General features: G+C 33.1%; 1 protein-coding gene and 2 long non-coding RNA genes across 3 annotated transcripts; all 3 read right to left on the bottom strand.

Annotated features, from left to right (window-relative positions):
• Nucleotides 1-5405: 5405 nt before the first annotated feature.
• On the bottom strand, nucleotides 5406-15428 carry LOC112016845 (glycine dehydrogenase (decarboxylating), mitochondrial). Its single transcript, XM_065762584.1, has 16 exons — nucleotides 15306-15428; nucleotides 14796-14881; nucleotides 13991-14040; nucleotides 11465-11710; nucleotides 11307-11384; nucleotides 10228-10377; nucleotides 10033-10083; nucleotides 9414-9470; nucleotides 8250-8318; nucleotides 7798-7950; nucleotides 7236-7424; nucleotides 6827-6904; nucleotides 6622-6747; nucleotides 6435-6533; nucleotides 6069-6186; nucleotides 5406-5713 (listed from the first exon to the last, which is right to left on the bottom strand). The coding sequence occupies exons 3-16, from the start codon at nucleotides 13991-13993 to the stop codon at nucleotides 5619-5621; spliced, it is 1512 nt and encodes a 503-aa protein (XP_065618656.1). The 5' UTR covers nucleotides 13994-14040; nucleotides 14796-14881; nucleotides 15306-15428; the 3' UTR covers nucleotides 5406-5618.
• LOC136062898 (uncharacterized) lies at nucleotides 8460-9404 on the bottom strand. Its single transcript, XR_010624635.1, has 2 exons — nucleotides 8792-9404; nucleotides 8460-8711 (listed from the first exon to the last, which is right to left on the bottom strand). It is a non-coding gene; the product is annotated as an uncharacterized LOC136062898 (long non-coding RNA).
• LOC136062899 (uncharacterized) lies at nucleotides 11772-13265 on the bottom strand. The gene is made up of 3 exons (XR_010624636.1): nucleotides 12850-13265; nucleotides 12332-12462; nucleotides 11772-12024 (listed from the first exon to the last, which is right to left on the bottom strand). It is a non-coding gene; the product is annotated as an uncharacterized LOC136062899 (long non-coding RNA).
• Nucleotides 15429-17562: the final 2134 nt, after the last annotated feature.

Here is a 17562-nt window from a genome sequence, read left to right as displayed (position 1 = left end):
TCGGATATATCTAACCACCCTCTTATACATATTCTATTACGGTTATCTCTATTCAAGAGAATGATTATATATATATCGAATACGTATATATCATTTCACTTGAATGCTTATAAAAGTGTATATAAGGAAATAAAATTATGGTCCGTTTGGTACATGTGTTTAAAAACGAAAAATTGTTATTTGAAAACATTTGTGAAAATACGTGTAGATAAAAAAGTGCGCTATTTTTTTTTTTTTTTTTTTTTAAACTGGGTCTTAACGTGCGCACAATAAGAACAAATGAGATTCGCTTAACCTGCGCACTCTTCTTCTTCTTCTTCGTCAAGCTACCACTACTACAAACACAACTTGAAAGACTTAAGTTAACCGCTCACCCATTCCCTCCAATACACTGTTGTGTATATCTTCTTCTCTTCTCCCAAAATATATATATCTTTTTATTTAAAAAAATTAAATAACAACGTTTATAGTGGACTATTATAGTATAAAAAAAAACTATATAATATTCTTCTAAAAAAAAACCTATATAAAAATATAAATAATTATGCTAAAGTCAAGGCACCAAAACATTAATTCTAGTGTACGACTAAGTCACATTGCTTCTCATCAACTACACTTAATCTTTGCCGTTTGATTAATGTGATCAAGATTTTAAATATGTTGATGTGCATTTCTATCCTTATTTGAATGGATAAATCCTAATATGTATCGGATATATCTAACCACCCTCTTATACATATTCTATTACGGTTATCTCTATTCAAGAGAATGATTATATATATATCGAATACGTATATATCATTTCACTTGAATGCTTATAAAAGTGTATATAAGGAAATAAAATTATGGTCCGTTTGGTACATGTGTTTAAAAACGAAAAATTGTTATTTGAAAACATTTGTGAAAATACGTGTAGATAAAAAAGTGCGCTAAAATGCATGAAATGTTGTTTAAAAACTGAAAATGATTGTTTAAAAACACAAACCAAACACCCCCTAAAGAGTTTTACTACCTTGTTAGGTATTCCACTTACTTGTGGTAAAGTTTTTTAGAGTATAACTTATTTAAACCCCAATCATTATATAGGTTTTTTTTTTTTTTTTTTTTAGTGATTGGATAGTTATGGTAATGACAAAATTAAGATTCGAACTTTGGTTGTGCTAATGAAGGAGACCAAGCTATGTTATTGAGTTACAAGATTGTTGACTATTACATTAGACCTAAACAAGTTGTTTTTAGAATTTGATTTGTTTAGATAAGCGTGTCATTTTAGGAAAGTGTTGAATATATTATCAATTTTATTATAAACACTTACAAAGTGTTGAGTCCAAATCTTCTGTCCCACTTTTCCTGCTCCACTCCATGCTCCACCAATAAAAACTTGCCACATGTTCACCTAACTAATTAAATGCTACCATTTATTGACTTATTAATACTACCATCATTAATTAATGGTAGTAATTAATTAATTAGGTGAACATGTGTCAAGTTTTTATTGGTGGAGCATAGAGTGGAACATGAAAAGTGAGACAGAAGATTTGGACTCCAAAGTGTTATGATGATAAATTTAATTGATGTCACACCAATAATATAATATATAATCACTCTTTCTTTTCTTTTCTTTTCTTTTTTTGCTTTATGTCTAAAAGTTAACCTATTAGCTTATAAGGTTTATGTAATGACAATCGTATCATCCCTAATAATATTCCAATTTTTTTTTATATAAGATATAAATTATACTCTAACCTAATCTAATGATCAATTTGGATTGAGAGAGAGTAGAATAAAGTAGAGTATATTTGGCCCAAAATTAGAATATTTTCAGTCAACTTTACTCTATTCTACTCCCCTCCATTCTCCCTCAATCCAAACAGGCTTAAGTATATATGTGTATGAACTTACTCCTAAAAACTTGAACCCCGACTCTTGCCCCCCACACCCTACATCCCACAAGCACTTATACTTGTGAAGTAACTACCACACCAAGGGTGTGCGGTGGTATAATACTCCAAATTTTAAGTCATAAGAAACATATACTAATTGAGATGGTATGAATTCATAAATGCCAATTTTTATGTCACAACTCACAAGTTAAAAGATTGGTTTAGGTTAACGCTAGGCTTGGTTTTTTGAATTATTGAGAATTTAGATCCTAGTGTTCAATAGGTCATAGGAAATGATAAAGATTCTTTAGAGCTATTAGGATAATTCTACAATGGAGCTCCTCAAATATTATCCATTCATTTTGAAGTCAATAAGATTAATTTTGTCATATTATCAACGTTTAAGCAAATGTTGACTATCATTGTTTCTATATTTATTTAAATTTTGGATGATATGGAAAAATACAACTTGCTAGTTTCATATGGATAGTGAGATTTTAGAAACTACATGGTCAATTACCTTACAAAGTCTAGATAATCTTCATCCCATGAGAACTAGTTTTAGAAACCCTATAAAAGTCTAAGTTTATTGGGAAGAAAACGACCAATGTGACCATTTATAGGACTTCATTAATTGAGGGAATTGAGGTATATTGAGATTTTCAAACCCCTACAAATACAATATTATTCAACTGATCATCTATACTTTTTGGTAACTTTAAAAAAAATTCAATTCTCAACTTAAATTTATACCAAATTAACACAATATTTTTTTAATGAAATTATTAACACAACATTAATAAACTTCATGCAAGCAACCAAGCTTATCTTAATAAACTTCGTAGTCTCCTCCTTTATCATTTGGGAAAAATTTTATATATAGGCAATATTTGAGAGGTACAATTTTGAAGTATTGTTCGGCACATAATGACTTTTACAATTGTTGATGTAACGGATTTTGATTTGAATAATATCGCTTTCACATAAAATCAACCATTAATATCATTTGTGAAAATGTTTCTTTAATGTGGGTCCTAATTAATAAAAAAAAATTAAATAAATGAAAGAAAAAAATATAAAAGTAGCCCCACAGTTTATTTTAAAATATTTTTTTCTCTCTATGAAGCTAGCCTCACAACTTATAAAGTTGAAAAAAAAAAAACATAAAGCTGCAAAAAAGAAAAAAAAAATAGCAAAAAAAAGTCAAAAAAGTTGTTGTTAACAAGAACCGTAAAGTGCCAGTTAATGCAACCTCATATCATTTTTAGTAAGTTGCCTATTAACACAACCCATTAAAACAAAACACAACATGTCACTTTAAAAATCATGAAATTTTTTGCATTCCTAAAGCTATTGGTGCATTTTTAGTCATGGAGATGCATTAAAAGAGGACACCAAACGAGAAAAAGAAAAAGATGAGGGGGGAGGTGATGTTAGGTATGCAAAAAAAAAAAAAAAAAAAAAAAAAAAAAAAATGTTAGGTATGCAAAAAAAAAAAAAAAAAAAATAAAAAAAAAAGGGGGGGAAGCTTGTGAGTATGAAGTACCACATCCAAGTGTGTATGTGGAAAAATCAATATGTATGGCTATACATAGTAGCCTAGTAGAGAGAGCATATTGTGAGTTGTGAATATATATATATATATATATTACGGAAATTGTGAGTTGTGAATTTTCTTTTGAATTGACTATTCCTTCCATTTTTGTTTTGATTTTGTAATTTCTTCCCTTCAATTGTGTCACGCAACCACGGGTCCACAGCTAATTGTTACTGTATTTACATGAATTCTAAAAATATTTTAAAGAGATATAAAATATATGAATTATCCATTTTATTTATTGCTTGACAAGGGCCTTGAAGGAAAAACAATAAGGATTTAGAGGTGTACGGCAATTAGAGAAGGATTTGATGTTGTTCTTTTTTTTGGTACATAAAAGTGGAGTTTATTCCCTAAGTTATGGATAACATATAAGTTGTACTGAATGGGACAGATCACGTTAATGCTTGTCAAGATTACCAATATTATACTCTATTATTATTTTCAATTCATTAATTAGGAATGATGTACCTAGGGAAGGGGATGGTATCAACTGGACAGGGAAACCTTAAAAGACTAATTAATAATGTTCATAAAAAAAAAAAAGACTAATTAATAATAAATTTAAGACTAATTCATAATAAATCTATTATATATATATATAATGTTGATATATATAAAATATTTGTTTAGGGAAATTTTATTTTATTAAAAACATTTTTATGGAAAACAACTTGATTTTTTTTTTTTGGGTACTTGATCAAAAAAATGTTGATATATATATATATATATAAAATATTTGTTTAGGGAAAATTATTTTATTAAAAACAATTATTTTATAGAAAACAACTTGATTTATTGTATTTGATAAAAACTATGACATTATGAGTTTGAAGATTTATTGCCATTTGATTTGCTTAAAAAACAATTAATGATTTTTTTTAATTAGTATAGTTCTTATAGTGGTGATGGCAATAGTGGTTGTAAGGGTGGTAACTACAGCGGTCTAAGGTGGTAGTGGCAGTAATTTTGATTGTATAGAGGAATTAGAATGAAGAGAGGTAATGGTAACAAGTGATCATACAATGAATGTAAGATTTGATGGAAGTACAAAAGAACGAAAGTGACGAGAGAATAAATATTTAAAAAAACCTAAAGGTAAACATTTGTTCAAGTTTTGGCTTAAAAGAGTATATTCTAATATTTAGACATTTTAGTGTGTGTCTATACTATGTGATTGGACTACAACCATGAAAGTTGCAAAAGAAAAGAAAAGAAAAGTATATATATATATATATATATTTAAATCCTATAGTTTTAAGATATTCTAATTGTTATAATTTCAAAATTAGCAAATCAAATACTTTTTTTTTTTTTTGAGAATAAACGGCAGAGCATATCAAATACTTAAGTTTAAAAACTTAACAAAGTAAACTGTAGGCTTTGCAATGGAAATATCCAAGTTTAAATCCCCCACCCTAATTGTTATCAAATTATTAAAAATAAAAAATTGGCAAATATATAACCATTTCAGTTAAAGATATTTAAAGGAACAAAGTGCAGATGTGATGCTTGAGCTTCAAGATAACCCCATGTTTGGTAAAGAGGCGTTGAGATTGGACAGACCGTCCAATCTCAAGAGTTTTTTCAGCAACATTTTTTTATTAATTTTTTTTTGCTGCTTTTTGGTCATAGGTCGTTTATACTTTATAGGATATTCTATCAAAGCAGAGCCTATTGGCAGAGGATCCAAATAGATTCAGCCACCAACACTAGCTACAGTTCGTTTAGACACTCTTCCTCGTTTTATTCTAATTAAAAACTCTGGATTCAAGCAGTAACTAGTATCTTATCTAATCCATTCTTGTGGAGTTAGTTATGTTTGTTCCATGCCAATACTTGGCTTTGGGAACTATGAATTACAAGTGGCATTAACATAGGTTGAGCATTTAGCTTCTGTTTAATATTGGCTAAGACCCAAAAGAGGAGGGAGAATGAAGTAAATTATAATTACAACATTTTGGGTTGCAATCAGCAACAATTGTTATTAGAACAGCTGATCATTATCAATATGGTATTAGGAAAATGAATGTCATCAGCTGTGATGGACTTAATCAAGGAAATATTTATATACAATGAGAGGGAGTAGCAAATGGTTTCATAGAGAAACCTTGCAGCAAGGAGAACGATGAGGAAGACTAGGCAGTGGCTGCCGCTTGTTCTTCAACAACATGTGATGCTGGGAGAAGGGTGCAGACAAGGTTGCGGTCACCATACACGTTATCCACACGCCCTGATATAACAGTGCAACAGAACTCAATGTTAGGTAAAATTAAGCAGGCCTAGACTAGAAATGCATTAAAGTATTCAAGGTTTGTCACAATTTGTAGCATTTGCATCTTACAAATAATCTTGGACTAAGTAGAGTAGATCTTCTTTCAATGATTAAAATGCATATGGTGCTTGAATGATTATAATATTGCAAGTACTAATTGATAAAAGAAACTGTTAAGTTCCTCAATTATAGACAACAGATCAGTCTGAAAGAACAATGGTTTATATGAAAAGCAACCAATTAAGAGATGGGGTATCAAGGCAACTATATAACATCCAAAACTATAAATTTAGATGAAGATGGATATGGATACCTGTAGTAGGCCAGAACTTCGCAACACGAAGCCAAGCAGCTGGGAAGGCTGCATATTCCCGAGAATATGGTTTTGTCCATGCATCTCCCATGAGCAGGGATGGTGGATGAGGAGCTCCCTGCATAATATTTTTTTAGATAATTGCTTTAAAAGTTCACAATTGGATTATTTTTAAACATGTGTCCATAACTGTGCAAGGACAACAACAACCATGACTTTGTCCCAAAATTTTTGAGGTTGGTTATCTTATGGATCCTCAATAGACTAGTCAAAGTTGGACACATGAATTCTTGAGCAAGGACAGCAATCAATCTAACAATTTCTTACATGAATGGCCAAAGTGAGGAAAAAGAATAGTCATTTCACCTTCAGGACATTGTTGTGGACGTCTGCTTTTCCATTCTCAATCTGAGCAATTTCTTCTCTAATGGAAATAAGAGCATCACAAAACCTGTCTAACTCGGCCTGCAAATAATTTTAAATTTACTTAAAACAGAACAAAGAAACAGGATGAGAAGGTTTTGTTAAGTGGAAGGACTCCCAAAGGGCATACCTTGCTTTCACTTTCAGTGGGTTCAATCATAAGTGTGCCTGGAACTGGCCATGACATTGTTGGTCCATGAAATCCATAGTCCATTAAACGCTTGGCAACATCTTCAGGCTCTATCCCAGCAGTATTCTGCAACAGTAATTGGTTACAATTGCTCCCTAAAATGGAAACAGTAGGCAAAATATAACCTAGAAATGAACAAAACTACCTTGAAGCCTCTTAAATCAACAATGAATTCATGGGCAACTGTTCCATTGACACCACGGAAAAGAATGGGGTAATAGTTCTGCAAAAAGGCAAAGCAAAATACAGAAACAATATTAAGAACACCAGGACAAACATCATTGAGACTTCAGCTTCAGAAGGGAGAAATAATTCAAAACCTCAAAGTTGGTTAGCCAGGAAAACCACATGTGAGTGCAATGCACAGGTCAAACTTCTTATTCAAGTGCAAACATGTACCCACATTATCGTGGGACTAGCTAGGACAAAAGTCCATGTTATTCTTCTTTTCTGAAGATAGAAGCATAACTAGAGCATGGCACCTACCTGCTTCTATAGTAGTGAATGGATTTTCAAAAGATAAAGCAAGGAAGTGTAAAGAAAGAAGCAGGAACCTCCAAACGCTTTGCCATGTAATTTGCATTCAGAATAGCTATTTTTGATGCTTCAGTGAGACCATTTGACCCCATCATGGCTATATATGTGTATGATATTGGCAAAATAAGTGCAGAGCCCCAAGGTGCAGCAGAAATGGTACCAAGTGGGTGAGACTTGTCAGGAGCAGGTATTCCACCAGTGGGTACCTTAAAAGTAAAAGCAGGATGAAATTAATGATTGAATAAGAAAAACACTTGCCAGAAAAGAATCAATAATGATAAAAGACATAGTAGTGCCAGAGCATGCAAGTAATCATCACCACCATGTAACATTACTAACTGAAGTGGGTTATGCTCTGATTGTTCTGATTGTTCATGCATGTGTGTGTGTGTGTGTGTGAGGCTGTCAGTTCCAATACAATTAGAATTACACAATGGATCATGAAGAAATGAAAGATGGATGAGAATGAGACTAATTTGTCAATAGAAGCTACATGCATTTGACGCATATATAAACCTAACATGTAATTAAATGGAATCATATTCATATATAAAGTTACTCAATGAAAAGAGCAATTACCACAGGATGCGAAGGCAAAAATGGTGCCAAGTGTTTCTTCACACCAATAGGACCCATGCCAGGACCACCTCCTCCATGAGGAATGCAAAATGTTTTATGGAGATTGAGATGGCAAACATCAGCTCCAATCCAACCAGGGTTTGTCAGTCCCACCTATAAGGACCAAAGGTTTTTCAGATTTAATGTGAAATTAAATTGAAAAGAAATGCCAGGAAAAACCGAAATGCATTAATAGAAGCTAAAGTTTCCACTACAACAATATGTAGATATGTATTTAAAGAGCAAAAAATCAAATGACCCAGAAATTATCTACTTAAACCCAGGGAATATAAATTATCTTTTATAAAATACCCACGAGATGCACATAATTCATTCAGTTTTCGAAATGGATGCAGTTCAAGCTTATCAGGGGTCACAATTGGAGACAACAGGGGCTTATATATCCTCCAAACTTCATTAAGATTAAGCTTGGTGTCAAGTAGTATTGCCCCTGCAATACTTTCCACCATATCAACAAGAGCCTATAACAAAAAGAAGATGGTCAGTCCCACCTATAAGGACCAAAGGTTTTTCAGATTTAATGTGAAATTAAATTGAAAAGAAATGCCAGGAAAAATGAAATGCATTAATAGAAGCTAAAGTTTCCACTACAACAATATGTAGATATGTATTTAAAGAGCAAAAAATCAAATGACCCAGAAATTATCTACTTAAACCCAGGGAATATAAATTAGAGAATCAAAAAATCAGCCAACACACACACAAACATGCCAGGCCATGTTACTGGCATCATCTCACTTGTTGCATTCAATTTCATAGTACACGATCCTAATGGAATCATGCTGTGTCATAGAGAGAGATCCTTTGATTGTAACCTATGAATGTATCTAAGCAGCTCGTGCTCTGTATGATACCTAATAAAGAGAACAGAAAAGTCAGGGTTGGATATGAAATGTAAACTTCGCAGAGATCAAATTTCTTTAGGGGGATATACGTGTTAAAGATTGAATGGGTGAGATATGGGCTCTCCCTTTCTAGCCCAGAGGGAATCACGGTCTCCACCTCTGGTGCAAGAGAACCTAGCATGGTTAAACCAACATTCAATACAAGCAGGTGAATCTTGTAAGCAAATTGGTAATATCTAGGCATGTTCACCTAACAATATATGTGATTCAGCAGAGCAAGGGCCTATTCCACAACAGAGTCAATCTATATCTAATGTTTCAATGATGATAGCAAATGCTAGCATGTCAAGCCTGCAGATTCAATGTCTAATGAACTAAGAAGCCTAGAGAAGTCCCTCAATCAATTCTTCTTCACTTACCTGCAAAGTAGATAGATTGATGGTAATTGATGAACCTTTTTAAATTCTTACCAAATGAATAAGATGAAAACATGTTTATGCAAAAGGAGAGAAAGGTATAACAATGAGAAAAGCTATCTAGGAGACTGAGAACTCATATATTACTCAATTGACCTTTAAATGAAACAATGCAGGACAATGGTGAGGTCACGGTTTCAATCCCACTGCATGCATGTGTAACTCACCAGTTTGTGAAAGTGCACCACAAACATCATATCATATTGAGAGAAACAGAAACATGCAAGCAGCATACCTTTTCTGTATGATTTCCAAAATCAAAGTAAGCTCCGTATTTATTATCCAAGTGCATCTGTTTAAACATCAAGCACATATGAGACAAAAATAAATCTTTAATGGCAACCCTACTCTTATATGTACTCACCTAAACATCTAATCAAATACTCAACTACATACTTCTTTCACGGCTTTGAGTTACTTCCTAGAGTTTATATTTTGCGGCTCAAAAATTTATTTGTATTTTTCATTTGGACTTTTTATTCTCTTCCGTTTTCCTTTTCTTAGAAGGGGCTACTCTTGTAGAAACCCCGCGTTCTTGGGTTGAACTTTGCTTTTATGCTTTTTAATAGAGTTGACTCAACCCCTCCCCCTCCAATCCGAAAAAAAAAAAGGAGAAAAAAAAAAAAGTAGCAGAAAGACAAAAGAAAAGTCATCAAAATTTATAACACCTTTTTTTTTTTCTCCTCACTTCACTGATAACAGTAAGGGAAGAATTGTTTGTGATCAATATTCCAATAGTACTACCTATTTACACAATAAAATAAAAACGACATATCATAGATTACCTAATGATAAGCACAAAAAGTAGAGGAATTAACACTTTCAGTTTCAGACAGCATGATAATAAAACTAACCTGATTCAGAATTTGAAAATCTGAGAGCAGCCTAGCTGTTGCACTATAATCCTGCATCATTTAATTTCAAAGGTCAAGTAAGTAATAGATAAGTTCTACTTCTTTTTTGATAATTCAAGAGTTACAATGGGGGAGGGAGGGATTTGAACCCTAGATGAGACCTCTAATAGTTTTGAAGATATCATTTCTCATTACCTTTCCAGGTTTAGTATCCTTGTCAAGAAGCTCTGCAATGGAATGCATGCAATCTGAAGCAAGATACATCCAGCATCTAAGATCCAAGTGACGTTCATCTTCACTTGGGTGTGAAGCACGTGGATAATCATCCAAACCAGCGCTCAGTGTCTGGAAATGCCAGAAACAATGTAAGTTTACCACTAGTTTTCAGTTAGGGACACGTTTCCAAGGAATCCAACATTTCATTGATAAAGAGGTCAATAAATAATGCACAAAATGAAGTCCAATTTCTAGATCTACACATGACATCATATTACTCCTAAGAATGCCTAAATCAATAGAGTCAAGTTTGGCATAATTATTTTTGAGAAGATTACGGTGACAAGTAATAAGGTTTGGTAAATTTACAAATATATGCAGATGTGTTTTTGTTACCAAAAACACTACTGAATCCCTAGGGGCAAACATAGTTAGAACTAGGGATAAAGCACAATAGTTACATTAGGTCTCAGTAATTCATTGTACCAAAATGCTTTAAAAAAAGAACTAAATAAATAAAAGGAAAAAAGTGGATACAGCATGATGTGAAGACGCTCACTTAACAAACTCATAAGATAATATTTGTCATTTATTGAAACTTCAAAAGCATTTAATTTGGACGTGTCCGATAAATTAAAAAATAAAAATAAATATAAAAGATTCAATCTATGGTATAAAAAACCTACCTGATAATGAAAACATATGAACAACATAATTAAAAGCTAACCTTAATAGATTTTTTCTCAAAATTTGGACCTTTCATATTGTAAAATTGATGCTATTTCTATACTTACACACCAAAAGAAAGTCATTTTCGTTGTTTCTAATTATGAAATGCTGAAACGTAGAACCTTTGGATTTAATTCACAAGTTGTTGTAACGTCTCTCCCATGCCAATAATAGCTGCTCATCTCCTTCCCTGTGCAAAGACAATAGTCCAGATTTATCAGAAATTTGAAAAATAAATATCCAGCATTGTGAAAGAATAAACACACATCTATTTATCCACAAAAGAAGAAGAACAATAGAGCATAGATGCACATAAATGTGAGACTCACAGGCTTGCCACCAGCAAAAACTTTGAGAAGTTTATCAACATCCTCCAAGGTGGTTGTCTCATCAAAAGAAACGGTTATCTGAAATGCATATGACCCAATTAATCTCAGCACATAGACCTATAGAAAACTAATTGGTTTGCTTAAAAAATCACACTTACGGTATTCCGGTCTACAATTCTCAAATTTATTTCACTCTTGTAAGCAGCATCAGCAATTGCATGTGCATCAGCAACCTTAACCTTCACAGTGTCAAAGAAGGGAAGGCCTTGAACTTCCCCAGTCCCAAGCTTCTTCAGTCCAAGTGAAAATGCCCCAGCAAGACCATGAACCCGTTGTGCGATGGATTTAAGGCCTTCAGGTCCATGATAAACAGCATACATAGCAGCCATATTTGCAAGCAGTGCCTAGATAAAACAGGACAGATATTAAAACTAGAAAGCCAACTCCTTGAACGCTAAGACAGCTATTCTAGAATTACGCCCAGCAAAAAAATTGAGCTGACATGTAGGAGGTCAAGGATGATACGTACCTTGAGGGTGTGTATGAAACCGGTGAGACAGTGTGCAACAAAGTCTCATTTTGACGAAACTGCTTTGCTTCTGACCCCAAGCGCTTCAGAATTGCACGGTAGGCTAAGCGCCTTGCACGTTCCATGAATGAACAATGCGAGAGAAGCTTCCCTTTTTTTATTTTTTTTTATTTTTTGTTTTGGTGTGTTCTGTTTTTGCAGAAACAGAAACAAAAATTAACAAACAGCAAAAGCGAAGAGGAAATGGGGTTGGTGAGAACAATGAAAAGACCAAAGAAAACAGAAACTAAAGTTGTTTTGTTTTGGTTTTTTTATTATTCCATTGGAGTGAGTGTGGTGGGTTGTTGATAGTATAGTGAGTTTTTCTATGTTACATTATAGATATATATGCAAATAAATATAATAAAAAAAAAAAATATATGGAGGAAAATAATCAAAATATGAGTCCAAGATCTGATGGAGAGGTGATGGGTGGTGGGTAAGTTAGAATCATTACCAGCCACTTCAAAATCAACCAAATCCGGACTCTCCAAGCTTATTGGCATTAGAAAAGTTGAATTGTTGCTGCTTTTATTGTGCATTCAGCTTATTTTGTTGCTGCTTCCAGCCTTTTCGTAGCATCATCATCTTCATGAAAGTAACAAGTGAAAATGAGTTAGAGCGACATTACTTTAAGATCCTTTGTCATAGATTTCAAAATTTAGTGGTGTGGTTTGTACTTAAACCTATTTTAAAGTATGACCATTCGTAATTCGTAAAAGGTTATTTTGAAACTGCATTTCATCAACGAACTCAGTTTTTGTCCCATAGCACAAAATGGAATAAATGATATGTTTCAATGACGTGTTTCCCCACAGACCCACAACACATTAATTGAAGATATATTAGTTCACTTGATCAAAGGGAAACATGTTTGATCAGAGAATATAATGAACTAACCAGCAGAACAAAGAATGGTTTTTAGTTGCTCATAAATTTTCAAATAAACTTCGCAAAAGGTATCAATGGAGTTACCTTTTTTGGACCTTAGGTTGTCTCGTATAACGAGGAGGAGGTCTTGCATGCTCTTCGTCAGATGCCTCGGGCCCAGCCTTGTGTCCATGTTTGTGCCCCCCTGTCCCACAAGGAGGTGGCTTTGATATGCGTTTTGGCCGACCTTCTGCCATTGCAGGTAACCCAACAGCCTGCTCAGCCTGAATATGGGGTGGGTCGATGGCTAAAGAAGGGGCAATAGACGTACTGTGGGAGGGTGGCTCCTGCTGCATCTCAGGTGGGGTTGGATGAAAACCAAGGTGAAAAGATGGAATGGGTGACAGCTCAGGAAATGACTGTGGGAGGGGTGGACGAATGTCAGACCCATGACAAGGATGTGGCGTGGGTGGAGGGATGGTGGGGCGAGGAGCTGGATGTGGGATAGTGGGGCTAGGGGATTGCAAAAAAATTGAGCTGGACCGCAGTTACATAATTCATAATTGTCAAAAACATAATGATTCACAAGATTTTCAAATATCCATATAAGCAGCGCTATTAAACTAATTACAAAAGTAATAAAACAGCAATAACAACTAAGCTTTAGACCCAAACAGCAATAACAACTAAGCCAGTAAGATCCATAATCAAAGTTTGAAAATTTAACAAAGATTCAAGACGCCCTTGAGATATCTCAGCTTGGTAAGGTGTGTATTGAGTGTACCAAGCTGGATTCTCCATTATGTTCCTCGAAATCACAGGTGGAACATAAGTGTTATAGTATCCCATCCCAATATATGACTTCAAAACCTGATTTTTTGAAGCTAGTTTTTTCATGTGCTCAATCATTTGATTCTCAGTTAACCCTTCATCAAACTTATCAAACTTCATTGATTGGATTCTAATAGATTTAGCCACAGTGGCATCAATAAGCGAATCAAGCTTATCAAACCCGCAAAAGTTAGCCATTTTGGTTTGCTCTTCTGGGGTTGCTGATGTTCTTAGATTCCAGTAGGCATGGAAAACTAAACACACTATTTTATGCAACTTTAATGCTGTTTGCTTACATCAACACAGTTTAAATGCCATAACATCCCAATATGAGCAGAAAATGGGGTGACCGTAGTTGCTTGAGACTATGTCTAATTTCTTCAGTTTGAAGCATATCAAGATTCAAAGAAATTACCATGAAAATCTAGAAAAATGCAACATATTGCATATATCCAGAGAGGCACACTGCAAAACGAACCAAAGAAATGATCATATCAATTAGCAGAGGAAGCAATTACTAAATTCCTGACAACTTTGCTACTGTAAAAATGATACATTAGCAGTCCATAAACACATTTTTCAAATTGCTTGAAATTGTACTTGGATAAAGTCTGTAATTCTAAAATAAACAATACAAAACAAAATTTTTTGAATACCACTCAAATGAAGTTAATTATAGTGAGAGCACACGAGGAAATGGACGCCTGCACTGAAGTGATTTTCTTATTTAATGAATCTTGCTATTGGTGTTTTTGTCTTTATGTAGCATTTAGAAACCAAACAGAATACGGTGGCAACAACAAAAGTATATTAAATTATTAACTACAACATGTAGGCATAATAGGCCAGGTACAGCCTACAGGTATGTGACCAACCATTAGGATCATGTCTATATATATATACATGCAAATTTGTTACTTGATGCATTTGAAGTTGATAAATTCATCATAAGTATGCAAAATATAGGCTTCACTTTGTCTTCATAGGCATCCTACTCAAGGAAGGGGAAAGAACAAAACAATGAAAATACCGCATCACTAAATACAGAAACTTTCTTTGATTGTTAGTTCATTTAATTTATCTATACACCACATATTAATTCATTTATGATTTAAGTGAACTATACAATCAAGATCATGGCAAAAGTAAATAGAAGAGCTTATTCAGTACATTAATTTAAAAGAAATGTCAACTTTCAAAACAGGGTAAAAAAATAATACCTAATTCCAACAATATCTAGAAATTCTTCCTCCATGCTTCGAAGCATATAATTATGAAAATTATATGTTAGAGGAAATTGATGAGTCTACAAAGGAAGAAACAAAAAACAAAAACAACAGAGTCAGCTAAGAAAATTTGGTCTCATGACCTGCCACATTCTCTTTGCATTTTAAGAATTGAAGATTAAATAAAATTGGAAATAAGAACCAAAGAAATGCAAATGTGGCAATAGGATATTTTATACCATTCAAAGTTAGAACATGGACAATGAAGTCAACTCAATCTTCCACTACTAAAAAAATAATAATAAACGCAATTTACAGTCCTCCAACCTCTTAGGTGCTATTGTTTACTTGATTTTTTGGCAATAGCCCACCGAAGTGAAGGATGATGCAGATAAGGATTAATAATTGGCATATATAAACATACAGTATTTTATATTTATCTTCGATCAAAAGATATAAGTGGATAAAACATTCCATTTAAACCAAAAAAAAAAACACACATACAGTGATGAAGCCCAAGCGCAAGGCCATGTAGTCAGCTCGATTTATAGAACTCCAGAACTGGCGGCTGAAACAAAGCTGCAGATTGAGGAATTTGGGTTTGGAATCACTATTTGGAATCACTAGCAAATGTGTTTTTTTTTTTTTTTTTTTTTTTTTTTTTTTTGGTGTGTTCTGTTTTTGCAGAAACAGAAACAAAAATGAACAAACTGCAAAAGCAAAGAGGAAATGGGGTTGGTGAGAACAATGAAAAGACCAAAGAAAACAGGAACTAAAGTTGTTTTGTTTTGATTTTTTTATTATTCCATTGGAGTGAGTGAGTTGGGTTGTGTGGTGGGTTGTTGATAGTATAGTGAGTTTTTCTATGTTACCTTATAGATATATATATGCAAATAAATATAATAATAATAAAAAATATGAAGAAAAATAATCAAAATATGAGTCCAAAGATCTGACGGAGAGGTGATGGGTGGTGGGTGACTAAGCACCTAGAGGAGAAAGAGACCTGTTCAGGGATAACATACTAGTCCACAAAAAAAATGTGTACAAAATCTGAGGTAAGTGAGTGACCGAATGTATGGAAGGAAATGAAGGATATGAGATTGAGTTTCAATGGATCAAAATCACTTCAGAGGGAAATTAAAGGATATTTGGATGGTTTTTAAAGGGTATATGAGATTCTTTCTTTGGTGGCAGAATCTCTTTCACATTAGGCTTATCTCTATGTCTCTCCCAATATAATAAAAATGTAAAATTATAAATTCTGCTCTCTAATTTCAATCTATTTTTATTTTAATCTTTTAAGTTCCATATAATTTTTTTTTCATTTCAGTCTTTATTAATAAGTTTTAAATTTAGTTCTTTTGTTATTCTCTCTAATTCCATCAAATCTTGTCATTACTTTTAAAATTTTTCTTTCTACCAAAAAAAAATCATTTTGGTAGACTTAGCCGTGCGAGAAAACGAATAAAAGTTAAAAGAGTTCAAAGAAAGAAAGACCCATTTATATATACTAAGGAATTATAGGTCATCTTGCTCATAAATGCTATGAGCTAAATGCTTATCTATCTAGCTATAAACCAAAAGAAAAATCATCAGCTTAAGTTTTGAAATAATCGGTAAGATAATAATAATAATAAATTAAAATTTAGAAAACATAAAATTTAAAGGATTGAATTGAAAACATATCAAATTTAAGAGATATAATTTATAATTTAGTCTCATAAAAACAAAAGGTGGTATATAAGATATTTGGTTAGGTTTGAGGCAGTGGGAGTCCACTCGGATCTAATCTAGTGGTGCTTTTGAACCATATGGTGTGAAATCTCGGAGAACCATCAATGTCAGAATGTGATATGTATTTGATTGAATTTTCTTTTTATTTTTTGGAAATTTTCTATTCGCTGGTTTTGGTGGGACCCATGGATCTGGTTAGAGGGTAATATTGGTAAAATGGTTGGATCATCCTCCGAGTAATAAAACGTGGCTGACATTGTACGTTTCAAAAGTGAGCGAGATGTTGTTTTGGTACTATACTAGCTTCGGTATTGTATATGTAATCAGGGCCGTTTGATTGTAAAATTGGTGGGCTTGTGGCGGCGGCAGTTTCAGTAAATTTGTGGTTCTTGAATAAAGAGAAAGAGAGGGAGATAAAGAATAAATAATGTATTACATCGTAAATGATGGTAATTGTAAAATATATTATTTTTTTATGTAAAAATATTATTTTAATAAGTAGAATAGAAAATTAAAAATTGAGATATTGAGAATGTTATAAAATGATATGTAAGATTAGGATTTGTAGTCTAAGTCCAAAATAATAAATTTGTAGAGCGTGGATGATAGAGCTAAATTAGTTATGGAATTAACAACGATTGATTATAACCTACAAGTATAAACCAGCAGAAAAATACACGTAAAGATGAAATGAATTGAAATCCGAAAAGGTTTATGATAAATTGAGTAGTGTTTACAGTTCTCAGAGGTACAGTAAAGTCTCTCTTTTATTTCTTTTGGCAATTTTTTCTCCCTCTCTCTTTTTATCAGGAGCTCTTCTTCTTTATATAGCATCCTTCCCCATCATCTCCATCGTTCACTTGTTCTTCATCTAGGTACATACTTGAGTGTATGTCATGTCATGTATCTTCTTTAACTTTTGGTGAGTGGCGGTAGCTGAGGTTACACTGTTCAGGGGTCTTCTCCACATAAATGCGGTCAGAAAAGTTGCTGTAGTGCATTTAATACGGTAGTAGTAACTTTT

This window comes from Quercus suber, unplaced genomic scaffold (assembly GCF_002906115.3).
Source record: "Quercus suber isolate HL8 unplaced genomic scaffold, Cork oak 2.0 scaffold_465, whole genome shotgun sequence".
NCBI lineage: Eukaryota > Viridiplantae > Streptophyta > Magnoliopsida > Fagales > Fagaceae > Quercus > Quercus suber.
The sequence above is the reverse complement of the archived record's forward strand: the minus strand, read 5'-3'. Positions and strand labels throughout refer to the sequence as shown.